Below are 16,677 nucleotides of genomic sequence, written 5' to 3'. Positions count from 1 at the left end.
GAGGGAGCAACAAAAAGCTTTTTTCTGCCACTCAGCAACAAAAAAAAAAGGCCCCTGTGAGTTAACTGAAACCAAGCACGGTTGCAAGTATCTTTGTTCCAGTACCCAGGGGGAAATCTGGGACAGAGTGGCTGGAGAGCAGCCAGGCAGAAGGGGACCTGGGGGTACTGATTAAAGGTAGACTGAACACTAGCCAGCAGTGAGCCCAGGTGGTCAAAAAGGCCAATGAATCCTGGCCTGTATCAGCAACAGGACCAAGGCAGTGACTGTCCCCCTGTACTGGGCACTGGTGAGGCCACACCTTGGGTGCTGTATCCAGTTCTTCCCTGAATTTAGGTAGGACAGTGAGATGCTGGAGCAAGTCCAGAGAAGGGAAAGCAAGCTGGTGAAGGGTGAATCAAACCCTATGAGGAGCAGCTGAGGGGGCTGTTTAGTCTGGAGGAGGCTCAGGGGAGACCTTACTGCTCTCCACAATGACCAGAAAGGAGGGTACAGCCAGGTGGGGGTCGGTCTCTTCTCAGAGGCACTAGTGACAGGACAAGATGATAGTGTCAAGCTGCACCAGGGAAGGTTTACATTGGACATTAGGAAGAAGTTTTTCAGAGAAAGAGTAATCAGACATCAGAATGGGCTAGCCAGGGAGGTGATGGAGTCACTGCCCCTGGATGTTTAAAAAAGACTGAATGTGGCACTTGGTGTTGACAATGTGGAATTATTAGGTCATAGGTTGGACTTGATGATCTCAAAGGTTTTTTTCCAGCCTAGGTGATTCTGCGATTTTATGATCTTGTTTTGCAAGTCTGGCTGGCCTTGGTGTTCTATGTTTATTTTTATATATTTCAAGTTTAAAATCAAAATTAATTTGGTTTTTTTGAATTTAAAAGCTGTTCAACATTCTTTGGACAGCTAACTCTCAGAGCAGACCTAAGCAAATTAGTATCCAAGCACTGTACAAGTCAGGTCTCATCACACTCCTTATAAGAAAGAATTAAAAGGCAGCGGCAGATAGAGATGTCTGCTTTTTCATTATTTTCATATAGTCCCAGAACATCCCCTACCAAAGCATAACTCATGTAGACAAACAAACAAACCCCCAAGGGCAGCAGGTCAGAAACATGGAGTGACAGCCTAAAGATTAACACAACAAAAATGATACTACAATCTGGCAGTCATATTTATGAAAATAAGAAAGTTTACAGTTTGGGCATTTGTACAAGCCTGCAGAAAGCCAAGCTCCTTCATAAAACAGGGTTAAAAGTTTTGAGGGAGAAATGGGAGAATAGATAAGTAAGCATTTCCATTATGCAGCTAGATGCTTTTTTGGAAGGAATGACAAGATTTTGTTTCCTCGGAGGCTTATTGGCCAGGTAGATGCTATAAAGCTCAGGTTCAGAAAGTAATCCAAGTCCTATTCTTAAAAATAAAGCCCAACTTAGAGAATAAAAAGAAACTGATGAAATACAGCCACTAAAGACTTCAAATGACATGACCTTTCACAAATTAACATGCAAAAGACAATAGTTTGAAGATCTTATACTGCTTACCTAACATTTGTATCTTCTACTATTGCTTTGAGCATATCTGAAATGTGTTTCACGTGTTGAGACCAATAAGTAGTTGGGAGTTCTGAGGATGAAGGATGAAAACAAAACACTTAAAATCATAGCCTGTCCACTAGAATGTAACACTGAAGCATAAAGGTAGCTACAAATTTCTCCAAATTGATTAAGTTATAATGAAGTATTTAAAATTTCATTTCAAAATTTCCCAATTTTAAGCAATATCTGTTACTGTATTTCATACAACAATTCATTGATAAAGCCATGGAAGGAAGTACAGCTAGGAATATTGAAATGAGGCTTATGTTCCTTTGCTACTGCAATATTAATATATAATCAGTGCAGTAGTATTTTTAGAGGCTCTTGCACAGAGCTTTAATTATTGTCCATAAAAAAATCGTAGCAAATTGAACAGTGGTTTCTTGATATGTATGAATAGGAAACCTGAAAGAAAGTTGGGTTTGCAACCTAAAATATCAGAATTCAAGCCTCAGAAAGAAACAGAAAGCCTGTTTCCTGTGAAATACATGTGAATTTTTCCATAATGACAAATACTGATATTATAACATAACAAGATTGCAGTATTTTAACAATCTCTTAACATGGCAATCATTCCTACATAATTATTCTTTCTTTTTTATTCACTTCTGATTTAGTTTTCTCTAAAGTTACATCAGTAGTATTGTTACATAAGAACCAGATGTTCCTGAAGAAAAATACATTAAAAGAATATGATGAAAATTGCTAAATCAAACACGCCCTATAAAGGAAATGCCAAAAAGTTACCTCTATCCCTTTTAACGTTATTTTAAGACATATACAGATCATGCAGACTCATAATGCTGCAAAGACTTTATGAAAAAACTTACCGAAAGGATGTCTGACTAAACTTCTAACAAGAGGCTGGTGATGGTATGGGAAGTAGGCCTTCAGTGGAAATTTCTACTAAGACACAAATTCATTATTTTAAGAGGTTTCTGATCAGTTTTCAAAACAAACCCACAGTGAATAATCTCATCTAAGGCAGTAATTAACAATACAGACTGAAGCAAGAAAACAGAAAATTAACTCTTTGGTTAATTTTAGGATTTGGCATTAAGAGGGGGATCTTTAGGAAATGCTTGCTTATAAAAAGTAATTATTTATAGATTTTAAAAGTATATGCATAAAAAGAGATTCAGAGCATGAAGAAAATTATGTTACTAGTCTTATATTTTTCCCTGTAATCACGTAAGTTTTCATTCTTAATATGCAGACCTTAAAAGAGACACTAGTTTAATTTCATTTTCCAGTATAAACAGATTCACAGATTATATTAAACTAAGAAGTAATAACATCTACAGAATCCGAGGGTGTTGTGTAGATTATTGCCATCTGTTCAAAAATGGAAACCTAAACTTCTTAGGACCTGATCCAGCAGCAGGTAGGGCAGTCACAGATAACAGGCTTGCCCTGTTTATCTGAGAATGTGTGACTTGCATGCTGTGAACACTGCTTGTGTAACTGAGACTAGCAGTATTAGCACACCTCTCATCTGCCTGTGCTGCAAACACGCACTACAGGCAGGTCTAACATGGAGCATGTAGGTGCAAGTGCAACACCACCTCCCCGAGACAGACAGAAAGCCAGCCAGGCCTACATGGTGATCACTGGCACAAAATCTAGTTGGAGTCCAGGGCACAGCAGGGTCAGCACCGGGCCCAGTCTTATTTAACATTTTCATTAATGAACTGGATGAAGGGGCAGCAAGTTCCCTTGGCAAGTTTGGTGATGACACAAAACTGGGAGGAGTGGTTGATACATTAAAGGGTTGTGCTGCCATCCAGAGGGACCTTGACAGGCTGGAGAAATGCACTGACAGAAGCCAAATAAATGTCAACAAGGAGAAAGTATAAAGTCCTGCACTTGGGCAGGAATTACTCCAGGTACATGCTGGTGGATACCCAGCTGGAAAGCAGTTTGCAGAGAAGGACCTGGGGACCCAGTGGACACCAAGGTGAGTGTGAGTCAGCAGTGTGCCCTGCGACAGAGCAGAGTGACATCTCGAGCTGCCTTAGGCAAAGGATTGCCAGCAGGTCCAGGGAGGGGCTCCTTCCCCTCCCCTCAGCACTGTAAGCAGCCATTCCAGCAGCCTAACCTGAAGTATTATGCCCAGTTAATGCTCAGTTAAATAAAGGACCACAAGGATCATTAAAGGACCAGAGAACTTCTATGAGGAAAGACTGAGAGGGCCTGAAGAGGAGGCTCAAGGGGAATCTTGCCAATGTATATGAACACCTAAAAGGAGGGTGCAAAATAACGGAACAAGGGTTTTGGTAGTGGTGCACAGCGACAGGATCAGAGGTAATGGCACAAACTCAAGCACAGGATGTTCTGTCTGTGTATCAGAAAACACTTCTGTAATTTATCTTTTCACTTTGTTTTCATTGTGAGGTGCCCAAGCACTACCACAGTTTGCCCAAAAAGTTGTAGAGTCCCACCTGGACATAGGCCTGGACAACTGGTTCTAAGTAGCTATGATTTGGAGCTCGGGAGTTGGACAAGATGATGTCCAGAGGTCTCTTCCAATTGTCAAGCAATCTATGATTCTCTCATTTACATCTTTGAATCTCCATACCATTAATCTTTCTGACAGCTGCCACACTGCAACAGAGATTCACTCTCCTATCACACAAACCTGTGAACTGCCAGACACAAGCCAGTTCTTCTGCAAATTTTATGGATGTATGTTTGCCTAGAGTTTTTCCAGTTAACTGTCTCTGAATTCTGAAGGTCTCAGTGACCAGGTAGAACCCACTTCATATTCTGTCAATAATGTTTTTACCATTCTTCTGCTAAATGCTACTGGAGCACTTTATGTCCTGTCAAGGGCAATCAGATAACACAAAGACAGATACCTTATGAATATATGTAATGATGGTATGACCAAAGGGGAAAGAAGAGATCTGACTGACTTAAAGTTTAGGAAGCAATCTGTACCTGCCTTTTTGCAAGTTAACTAAAATTAAAATTACATTTGATTCATAAACTGTGAGACAAGGGACTTTTAATTCTATCATTGAAAATAACAGCTTAATTAGAACTCCATTACTTAAACAGTATACAAGCTAAATAAAGTAAACTCAATATTTAAAACCACTTTAGAAAAATGGGCTGCAGTCCATGTTAGCTGCTAGCTAGCATGCCAGCAGGCAAAGGACTTTCACCTTCAAGAAAACGTATCACCTGCACGGCAGGATTAGCCCTTGGGTGTCTGATGGGTGTGGAACCTTTACTTTCTTTCTCACCCACTGATCCCCACCTGGGGCTACACAGTGTGTTGTTGCCATGCAGTCAGGGTGGCACAAGATTATCATGCACAGCATTAATGTATTAAGCAAGATAGATGCCTGAAACGGGAAGACAGATTCAATCACACTGCTAATTAAAAGCCAGTATGCCACAAGTTTCAAGAAATCCCAGTATTCTCTTAATTACCATTGGCCTCAAAAAGATGCAAAAACTCAAAGGAACTGAAAATTTTCTTAAGTTTAAAGTGTAAGGTTTTAAATGACAAGTTCTTCCTAAACTTGCATCATATGAATTTGATTTCAAAAAACAAACAAGATGAACAAGATGGTCAGGATGCGACCATGTGATTTGGGAATCTGAAGTCAAGTTTGCAACCTGTAAGTAAAGTAAGATTTTTCATATCTGTATTTTGAAATTTTAAGGTAAGAAACTGATCTTGCTCTTGTTTTAATTAGCACAAAACTATTTCTATTTAATTCAGTTGAGTAAGACCATTACAAAAACCTGTGCAGAAGAAGAAAGAGTAAGCTGTAAAATTTGAAAATTTAGACTAAAGAAAATTTCAGAGAGACCACTGTTGAGGGTCAGGAACTGAAACCAGTATGTATTCTGTGTCCCAATATGTATTACCCTGTGTCTTTTACCTTCTGAACAGACAAATATGACTATTCAATATCCTTCTTATAAATATTTAGGGGACTAGAAATGGGATTGTTATCTCTGTTTCATTTATTGTCAAAGACCCTGCTTCTGCAAAAGAAAAATGCTTCTAGCATTTTTCCTCCTTTTTATCAAAGACGAATGTTCATGTTCACTCTAGAGGCAGAACCCTCAGCATCAGGGGAACTGAGCCAGGGAAAAGCACTTTAGGCTGATGAAAGTGGTTAAGTTGAGGGTTAAGTTAGGTAAACTGCTCTTACGTGCTGGTTTCATGCTATAATTTTATGCTCAGGTGAAGATGTTTGAACTGAAGTTTGGCATATCTTTGCAGCTACAGAGGGATGCTATTATTTATATTCAGTCACCTCACTTAAGAGTAGAATTTTTTCTTGTGAAATTTTGCATTTTGTCACTGGAGAAAAATAAGAAAGAGATCTTGACTAACCTGTTTGTTTTCATTCTGATAAGCCTGAAGGAAGAGCTGTGTAAACACCTGTATAATTGTCATAACTTCTGGAGTTCCATCAGTTTCCATCAGTGCATTCCTATGCATTGAAAAGTTAGATATGACAGATCAGATAATTAGTCTGCCCATCACACACCACTGTTAACTGAATGAAAGAAAAAGGTATATTCTTTGTATGCCGTAGATTCAAACTGTGTCTGAGCTCATTACACCACTAACAGAAATACTAACTTTGCAGGCTTTTTAGATTTTATTTTTAGTTAAAAAAAACAAACAAAAAACAAACCTTATACACAACTCCTACAAATAAATTACACTTAGTAAATATATACAATATATACAATATACATGCAGACACATAATTTATCCTACCTAAATAAGTATACAATTAAAAAGACTAACACAACTTTATTAGCCAAATTTGGCATCTGATCAGTGTATTGTGTTCAGAGCAACTACTCCCATGATTGAGTTAAGCATACTTTATAGTGTTTTGTGGCATCCCATAGGCCACTCTAGAGGTTTACAAAGGTGAGTGCTTCAATTTGCCTTCCATAGAGCAAAATAACCTTGAGCAAATGGAGCAAGTGGAGAAAAGCACATAGCAGCAATTCTCATTCTCTTATTTGAAAGACATATACTAGAAAGGAGAAAAAATGTTCAAAGTAAGTTGCCAGTGAGATACAAGTATTAGAGAATTGTTTCATACCTCCTAAAATATATAAAGAGTTAACACATTACTGTAACATAGAAAAGTCACAAAACTACACTACACTATAATATAAGTGATTATACTACACTATAATCACTGGTAAAAAAAACAAGAAATAGTACATGGAAACTCAAGACAATCTAGGTGTATGGACTTCTGTATAGCCACACAAGGCAAGAAAACATATCAAGAAAACACTGGGAAATAAAAGCAGTAAGTAATATCACAGTGATAAATCATATAGAACAATTAATCTCAATATGCATGCAAATAGCAGGGAAAGTTATTACAGAAAGAGACACAATGCTTAGATCCATACTTCTAACAAAACACTAACCCCAAATATAAAAGAAATTTTGTGCCAGTTATAGAAATCTAACACAGTTTCCAAGCAAGAAAGTACATTTTCTTTATCAGCAGTTCTCTAAAATCTCACGTGTGATTACAACTGGTGTAGTAACTTAACATCTGCACACCACTCGATAATAGTTGGAAGGACATAGAGAAATAGAACAAAAATAAACAGAAGGCTGCATAAACCAATTGGTCTGCAAAAACCAGCTAACATATACAGCTTCATGTAAGTATCAAGAGAAGGTGAGGCATAGTATTCTTAAAATACATCAACGTTTTAATACCAACAATGTAGAGGGACAAGCACACTAAGCAGAAACAATTCAAAGTAAAGAAAGGGAGCAGAAATGTAGCCTTAGAAACAGGAAAACATTATTTTTAAGACAATTTGAAACATTGATAGAAGTGCAAAGTTTTACCAGGAAATACTGTGCTGGATGAAGCCCTGCATTAGCTGAGAAACATCATTTTATCCATTTCTACGTCTACCAAAGGGGAAGGATGCAAAAGAGTAGTGAAGTCATGTGGTTTTTTAAAAAAATATTCCATATACCATGACCTTAAATAAGCCAGGAAGCTTGGACAAATTTTGTCTCCATGTACCATCACACTATACAGTCTCCAGCCTAAGACATCAACACACATCTGCTGAAGTCTCATCAATTTTTAAATGCATCTTGCTTTGGGAAAGTGATTAATCTCAACTCTTCAGAAAGTGCTCTCTGTGTGCAGACACACAGAGACCACAGCAACAAAGGACTGCCAGAGCAGTGCTCCCAAGTGGCTCCACTCTCACAATACAGTGGTCTACAGTGTCTACAGCCAAGCCTCTTCTGTTAGTGCTGGCTCAAACCTGAATGTGCACACAGACACACAAATGCCCCCACACACATGCACCTGGGAGCCCTCTTTTCCTAAGAAAGGAAACACTCAATGAGCAAAGGATGTCAGTCACTAAATACATAATTGCTGTATTGGTATTGTTAATACTGATAATCCTGGCAGTGGATCTACTTAAAATTAGTAAGTATTAAGTCAAGTGAAAACTGAAAACTGTGTATAAAGGATTTGAAGGCCCTGCATGGTAACCAATATATTGGTTGCTTCAAAATAATTCTAATGCATTCAAAACTAAACTCACTATTAATAGGTGGATCAATAGTTGAAGGCCATTAAGAGCATATCTAACACAAATCCTGAAAAGTATATAAGCAAAATGTAAAAGAGGCTACACCAGTAAGAGCAAAAGGTTTTGCTAAATGCTACCGTCATGTTGGCATGGGCCAAGCCATTTCAGCATTTAAAATTTTCACCTCAAAACTGTATTTCAACCACAAATCTCTACTGAAGTACAAAATAAATTACAAATTTTAAAGGCTAAAATACACTGTAGTCAACTGGACCAATGATTATTATGAGGTAACTTTTACTTAAAGTTGATAAGATTTTTAACATTTTTCATTCTTTTCAGTGTACGACAAAGAAAGGGACTTTAGAGTATACAGGTAAAGAAAAAGATACCCTGAAATTATTATGTTGCAGATTATAGTGCTGCTTCTGCTCTTGAAGGAAACCTCGTGTTTAAATGGGTCATTTGAAGCCCCTCCCACAGAAATTTCAAAACTTACTTGAAAATTTCATTTACAATTCTGAAAATAGCAGGATGGCTTGCTGCTTGTGGCTGTTGATAATCAAATGAAAGAAAATTAGGTATTAATAAGGAACAACTCACACAACTGTCATTGCATAATTTACAGCTTAACTCATTGATGCTATTACACAGCAATTATTAAACTGTAACTCTAAGATCAACTCTCACAAAGCCCTCAGATTTTCTCAAGATTAGAATTCTTAGGATTCTCCATAGCAAGACCAAGCAGGCTCAACAGCTGACAAATGCAAACACCTGGGATCCCAAACTGTTTGTGACAACAATCACTACAAATACTAAAGCTGGCAGACAGAACGAACAGGTCGTTGCATGCAATTGCTAGAGGCTAGACACAGGGAGTAGATTTTCAACAAGCTCTTCTTTCCTCTCTGCAGAAAATCCTCTCAGGATGTGCTTTGAGATTCTTGCTACATCTTCAAAATTAAATTCCACAAATTAAATTGATTTTATCACCTTTGTCTTTAATAGTTTTGCATGCATTTTCATCCCAGATATTTTCTCACAGTATAATCTTCTTTTGTGAACTTCAGTGTTGCTAGTACAAGCTAATTGTCTTAGTGCATCAAAAACAATTTTTTAACTAGTGAAGCCTTTTACCATGCTACCACACAAAAGACTGTTTTGAGAAAGTTGTTATATTAAACACGCACCAGTAAACAAACTGCTTTCTAATTCCATACTCTCAGGCTTTTATGCAACACCTAGAAAAAACCCCACTTATACATTTCCCAAAGTACTAAGTTAAAGTCTAAGTTGAAAAGCAAATCCTCACTTAGTGTCTCTGATGCTAGTGCCTGAAGATTTAGTAAGAATATAGTTCTTGAACAGCCTAGAGTAAAGCATGTTTAATAAAATGCATTATATAAACTTTAGGAAGCATGGTATTTATAAAATTTCATTTATCAATACAGCTTAAAGTGCATAATGCACTACTGAAAACTTGTATGCGCTCATTTCAAGCTAAAAAGTACCAAGTAGAAAATTAAGATAACACTGTAATAGTAAATATAAATTATGTTTATAAAAATAAGCTATAATAATTATTATAACAACACTAATAACGATTAAAATAATATCTTTTTAATGGTACACAGGGAGAACAAGGACTTTGCTTGGTACGATCCGTACATGATAACATTAGAAAACAAACAACCCTTACTAAGGACTGTTTATCAGAGCTGCTCCTCCCCGCAGCTGTGGCTGCCGTGCTGCGCAGAGGAGGCGGCAGCTTTGCCCCATCTCTGCGCTATGGAACGGGCGCCACCTCCTGCTCCAGAGAGGAGCAGCGCCCCAAATCCCGCCGGAGCAGCCACGGAACCCCCGGCACCAGGCTGCCAGGAGGCACGGGCCGCTCCTTGCCTGGGGGGCTGGTTCTGTGCTCGTGTTTTGTTTGTTTCTTTCTTGGTTTGTGGGAAGACTGGGCTGTATCTCCAGAGCTGCCTGCTAGATCCAACCATCCTGAGGTGCTGGAGAGCAGTGGAAAGTGAGAGTGTGTTTTCAGTCCAATTGATTCCATAATTCCTCCCCTCCTAGCCACCTTTGCACGCACACTTCTCTGATGAGGAACTCACACACTGTTGCTTAGGAAAGGCTGGATACAAACCAGAAAGGGTCCACCAGAGGATCAGCTGACAGATCAGCTGACAGAATGTGCTGTAAACAACAATGAAAAACTCTGCACGTCTTCCTGGCAGACAGCAGCAATTTAACCGTATCCACTATAAGAAATCATAGTTAATAGCCCCTAGGGTTTTATCTAAAGTACTGAAATCAATATGATCGATATTTCATCACTGGTAGTCAAAAGGGAAAAAACAAAAAAACAAAACCCAAGCCCAAACCCCACAAATTTCACAAGATTTTGATCAATGGACTGTATGGAATTGATATGCAAGCATTCAAGAACAAGCATGCTGTGATAATGCAAAATTCTGCCCCACAATTTGAATATGCCCTTTGTGTAACAGGTCAAGAGCAGGCAGCACAATTCTGCTGCTGCTAAGAGCAGTTCTGGAATTTGAAAGGGATTATCATTTTCAGGGGGGATTTTAATAAAATTTTCTTCTTGTTGACATTATCTCCATATATTTTCAAAATAAAAAGGCATTTTACATTTCAATAATCTTGTCTGCAACTAATCAATGCTTTTCACAGAAATCAAACCTGTGTATTGTTCAATCACTTCTAAAACATGCACAATACAGACAGCACAATACACACTAAACAAAAAGATTCAAACACAGAGAATTGGAGCTGCATGTGTGGTATTATGATAGAAAAAATGTACTTTTAACATAACATTTTCCAGACACTAGTCTTGAAGAACTGTACCACTTATGTATCTGTATTATTAGAAAGCAGAATCTGAAACAACTTACTTATAACACAAAGCCAGAAGTGAGTAAAAAAACAAGAATAATATATTTGCATCTACAGTAAGCAAGTAAATGGGAAAAAAAAAGAGACCGAATAATCTGCTTTTTATTTATATCACAGAATCCTCTGTAACAACCACAAGAATACACATGGGGAACTAAACATGACCAAGGTCATACAGATTTGAGGTGGTAACTCTCAATTTTCAGACTTACATGCAATTAATTGGACATGACACTTCTAGAAGTTAAGGCAATCTAACTTCAGGAAGGTACTGCGGTGCTGTATTTCAAATGTTGTCTGCATCTTCCAATTGTATATTTGTATTTCTGAATTTTATTTTATATTTGCCAGTTTAAAATAGGAAATGTTACTTTTTTCTTATAGGAAATGCCAAATGTGTTTTTATTTAGAGGAATACATTTATTTTTGAAGCACAAGTATATTTTTACAGAAGTTTTAAAAGTGCCTGAATCTATCAACATTAAGAGTAATTTTCTCTATCCTTCCTCTTTTCTTCCCCATTAATGCCTCTTTCATTGGCTCTGTACATTGGAGAGTATTTTTACTGTAGAGCTCAGGGACAGTGGGGATAAGGCTGGGTGCCTGTGGGTGACAGTCAGAGGGATGGCCAGCAAGGCAGAGATCCTGCTGGGAGTCTGTCACAGACCACTCAGCCAGGATGAAGTGAAATATTCTATCAGTGGATGTTTCATGGTCACTGGCCCTTGTTCTTGTGGGAGACTTTAATTGCCAAATGTCTGCTGGAAACTCAGGAGTGGAGAGGAGACAGACTAGGAGGTTCCTGCAATGTGTGGAAGGTAAATTCCAGGCACAGCTTATGAGGGAGCCTACCAGGGCATGCCCTGCCAGACCTGCTGCTCACAAACAGAGAAGGGCTGTGGGACGTGTGGAGGTCAGAGACCATCTTGGGCACACTGACCATGGAATGACAGAGTTTCTCTGTTCTTGGTGAAGTAAGGAAGGGATCAACAGAACCTCTATCTTGGACTTCCAGAGGGCAGACTTTGGCCTGCTCAGGACACTGGTTCAGAGAGTCCCTCAGGAAACTGTTCTTAAAAACAAAGGGGTCCAGGAAGGCTGGATATCCTTTAAGAAGAAAATTTTAAAGGCACAGGAGCAGGCCATCTCCATGTGCCAATAGATGAGATGGCATGGGAACTCAGAGAAAAAAGGAGAGCTTATGACCTTTTGAAGAAGGGGCAGGCAACTCATGATGTCATTAGGCCATACAGAAAGAAAACTAGAAAGACAAAACCTCAACTAGAACTCAATCTGGCCATTGCTGCGAAAGACTATAGAAAGTGTTTTTACAAATACTTTAACTACAAAAGGAGAGCCAAGAAAAATCTCCATCCTTTACTGGACACGGAAGAGAAGAGAATCCCCTGTTCGGTATGAGGAAAAGGCTGGGTACTTAATGCTTTCCTTACCACAGTCTTTAATAGAAAGCCCCATTATCCTCAGGCCCCTCTGAGCAGGTAGATAGGGATGGGGAGCAGAACAGAGCCCCTGCAATCCAGGAGAAGTTATGAGTGACCTGCTCTGCCACACAATCACAAGTCTGTGGATTCAGATGGGATCCACCCAAGGGTACTGAAGGAGCTGGCAGAAGTGCTCATTAAGCTGCTCTCCATCATTTATCATTAGTCCTGGCTGAGGTCTCAGATGTCTGAAGGTTGGCCAGTGTGACACCCATCTACAAGAATTGTGGAAGGGAGGACCCAGGGAACTACAAGCCTGTGAGCCTGACCTTGGTGCCAGGAAAGGTTATGGATGAGGTCCCCTTGTGCACCATCACACTGTACACACAGGACAATCAGGAGATCAGGCCCAGCCAACAGGGATTTGGGACAGGCTGCCTGACCAACCTAATTGCCTTTTATGACCAGATGACCTGCTATTGGGTGAGAGAAAATTTGTGGATATTGTCTACCTAGACTTTAGCAAAGCACCTCATTGCAAGGGCACTGAGGGGTTGGAGTATGTTCAGAGAAGGGCAATGGAGCTGGTGAAGGGTCTGGAACACCCTATGAAGAGCAGCTGAGGGAGCTGGGGGTGTTTAGCCTGGAGAAAAGGAGGCCTCTCTCTCTCAGGGGAGACCTTACCACTCTCTGCAACTGCCTGAGAGGAGGGTGCAGCCAGGTGAGGATCAGCCTCTTTCCCAGGCAACCAGTGACAGGACAAGAGGACAGAATGTAAACCTCTGTGTAGATCAGTAATAATTTCGTCAGTTAAACATTACAACAGGCTGCCCAGGGAGGTGTTGGAGTCACCATCCCTGGAAATGTTCTAAAAACAATTGGATATAGCACTTAAGAGTCGTGATTTAGTTGACATGGTGGTTTTCTCAAAGATTGGACTCGATCTTGGAGGTCTTTTTCAACCCCAACAATTCTACCATTCTACACTAACAAGGTGGAAAATAAAATGCAGCAAGAACAGATGGCTTATAAAGAAGAAGAAGACAACAAATTTTAAGCCCTCTCAACCTATTGCACTTTTCTTGCAAGATACTTTTGAAACAAATAAAACTACTTTGGAAAGCTATCTCAAAATCAAACAGAAACTAAATGACACCAATTCAATCACATCTCTTTTTATATACATAGGTTTTAAAAATCTGTCTATACACATATCTATCCATTCCTGGTAAAACATAAAATACTAGTATGTGTATTTACTGCACATTTAGTCGTTAATGCAGACATACAAATCCTAAAGTTACTTCACAAAGGAAGACATCCACTAACCCACTCAATTTCAAAGAAGCTAAGAAACCATCTGTGATGGTCAGTTCACTTGTTTTTATTACTTCTGAGTAACTACAGAATTTCCAATATTAATTTCAGTTTAGCCACAAACATAATAGCATGCCATATAAACATAAGTTAGTGGACCATCACACAACAATTACTCTTGGAATTAAAATATGTCAGTAGTACATATCAAGTTTATTTCATCAGAGAAGTACAGTAGTTTACAACTATCTGTGTACCTTAGATCTCGGTGAGGTTTATGTACAGTATGATTATTGTATTAAGACACCTGATTTAGGTAAGTTACTCTGATAATGAAATTACGAAAGAACTGATTGAAGTTTCCTTCTTATAATGTACTATAATCAAATCACTAACATCACTATTTGTCCTCTAAAGGTTTTCTTCTAGGTAGGAAAGTAGAAATCTAGTTTTGTCTCGTGATTCCACTATTACCATATCCATAAGGTAAACAGAGCTTACATCCTAAAACACCATAATCCAACTGCCAAAAAATTCAGATCCACATTCCTAAAAAAATATTTAAATATCCTTTAGGCAGGCTAAATTCATATACTGTGGATTCAAAGTGCTTACTAATTTAATGTCACACAAGTATCTTTACAGTAAAATGAACATGTTGTACAAAATACCAATATGCATCTAGACCACTATTTCAGGATCACATTATTTTCCTTCTATACTGCCTCTCTGAAGCCTCTCATCCAGTTGTTTTTACCTCTTTTGCCATCTCCCATATATGCACCCTGCCTCTTATCAATTCCTATCAATCCAGCTGCCGACTGCTCTCTTCTTTACAGTTCCATTCATTCCATTCTTTGTCCACAGGATGTCCTCTCTAAACCAGCTTTCAAAGCTGCTGCACTGGTCTTGTGAATATCTTATTTTGAAACCACAAAGTCTTTGGAGCAGAGGCAAGTAAAGACAATCTAAGTGTGCTAGCACAGTAATGTTCCATTCTTTTCAGAGATCAGGATGTGAAGGAAACTGAAGGATGAAGATTTTTATTAAATTACAAAAACCAACATTTGAAACAAGTATTTGACTATTTTAAAAATATATTTTATATTTATAACCTAGATTTAGATATCTTTTTTTTCCTCAGCCAGTACATGGTATAGTACCAGATACTATATAAAGTTTACAATATATCTGATATAGAAAAACTATGCATAGGCCTTCTATGTAGTCTTGTTTGCTGTAGTACCTAAATCCCCAGTTGGCATATGAAGAACTGCTGACACCAAGGCATTTATGAGATTTGCAAGTATCGTAACGGATCCCTAAAACAGAAGATTTCCAGGTTCAATTAAAAAGGAAGAATATGTAAAGGTAGCATTCTTTTCCTCACTAGAATGCGTACTCTGTAAGCAGTTTCATAGGCTGAAAATAAAACACCATATGCCATCCATTAGTTCTGTCATTTTACGAAACATATAATTTGACTGCATAGCACACATGCTATTTCACACTGCAATTAACAATTAAATTTACATTTAGTGCTGCAAACTAGCTCATTATTTTGGAAAAAGTACAGTGCCAGGTTTTCTCATAGGGAAGATTTTTGGTGCTCTGCATAACACAGCATCTGAAAACAAATTTTAATTACAGGTTAGCAAATGTTTTGCATTAAGAATTTTGTTCAGGTTTGCAAACAAAACCAAGTAACTAAGCAGTCCATAACAAGGGACTCCAGTTGTTCAGACTGCTGGACAAAGGGCACAGCGTTTGAAGTAAAAACAGAATCAAATCCTTCCTGGCCAGAGTTTATTATTTTTTAAGAAAGAGAAACGTACTCAGCACCCTCACCACTGGAATTTGCGTTTCTTTACCCATTTTTCATCACTGGATGAGATCTTTTTTTTCTCTTCTACCAATTCATAGTAAAAACTAAAAAATTAGTGAAGTTTGTAAGACTCAAGATTTGGTTTGAATTAACAAGTTTTATGTCCCATAATGGCAATTTGTGCTGATGCATGTCTCTACGCTGACATATTTGAAAACTGTCACTCCTGAAGCATGAAAAAGCAGTATCAAATGTACTATATGTTGCACATACCAGCAATGAGTCTTTTATGACACGAGCCACTTCTTCCAGTGAATTCAACTGAATGGAAAACACCTGGTCTAAAAGATGTAAGGTAGCTTTTTCAAGGCTTGGTAAGTGACGAAGCCAAAGGCTGAAGACAGCTGATTCAGGAAGGGAGATCTTCTTCCTGGTTTAGAGAGGAAGACACTGTTTTACCTGAGTAACTAGAAGGAAGACCAAAAAAAATTACTCTCTTTTTCTGTTGGGTTTTTTTTTTTAATATATTGGGGAAAAAGGAGACACAAAGATCAACCTGAAGAAAGAGAGAGAAGATCTTGTTTACAGTAGCCTGTTCAATAGCAAATCATAATAGCAAAGAATGACAGGAAATCACCATCATCTACAAATGCAACTTTACTACATGTGTTTAAAACCTAGAAATTTGGTGACATGGGAACCCATCAAAGGGAAACAGAATATTTAAGTCTTGAATTCCCTTCCTCTCTCAAGAAACGTCCTGTCCCTGTGCTCTCCTCAAACCCAGATTAGTTCCTGCAGACAGCCACTGACAGATGAACAGGAAGGTTTCTGCTGTATAAGCAAAGCATTACCTGTCTTTGCAGAGAAATAAGCAAGATACCCAAAACCAACAACAACAAAAAGGAAAAAAAAGATAACAAACAAAGAGAAAAAAATTACTTAGAGGTAGCGAAGTCTTCAGCCCACCAGCACTGACCAGAGCTATACAACAGACAAA

At 38.4% G+C, this 16,677-nt stretch overlaps 1 protein-coding gene across 1 annotated transcript in view; it reads right to left on the bottom strand.

The window, feature by feature from the left end:
• Positions 1 to 16,677, bottom strand: part of FANCC (FA complementation group C) — a 74,907-nt gene that overhangs the window by 7,209 nt on the left and 51,021 nt on the right. The window contains exons 8-12 of the mRNA XM_066569710.1: positions 15,951 to 16,107; positions 8,671 to 8,723; positions 5,956 to 6,055; positions 2,429 to 2,501; positions 1,545 to 1,626 (exon numbers count right to left, since the gene is read on the bottom strand). Of these exons, the coding sequence (XP_066425807.1) occupies positions 1,545 to 1,626; positions 2,429 to 2,501; positions 5,956 to 6,055; positions 8,671 to 8,723; positions 15,951 to 16,107 (465 nt within the window). The remainder of the gene's footprint in view (positions 1 to 1,544; positions 1,627 to 2,428; positions 2,502 to 5,955; positions 6,056 to 8,670; positions 8,724 to 15,950; positions 16,108 to 16,677) is intronic.

The sequence above is a fragment of the Molothrus aeneus genome, chromosome Z (genome assembly GCF_037042795.1).
Source record: "Molothrus aeneus isolate 106 chromosome Z, BPBGC_Maene_1.0, whole genome shotgun sequence".
Classification (NCBI taxonomy): domain Eukaryota; kingdom Metazoa; phylum Chordata; class Aves; order Passeriformes; family Icteridae; genus Molothrus; species Molothrus aeneus.
Note: the sequence above shows the minus strand (reverse complement) of the source record. Positions and strands in the feature narration are given on the sequence as shown.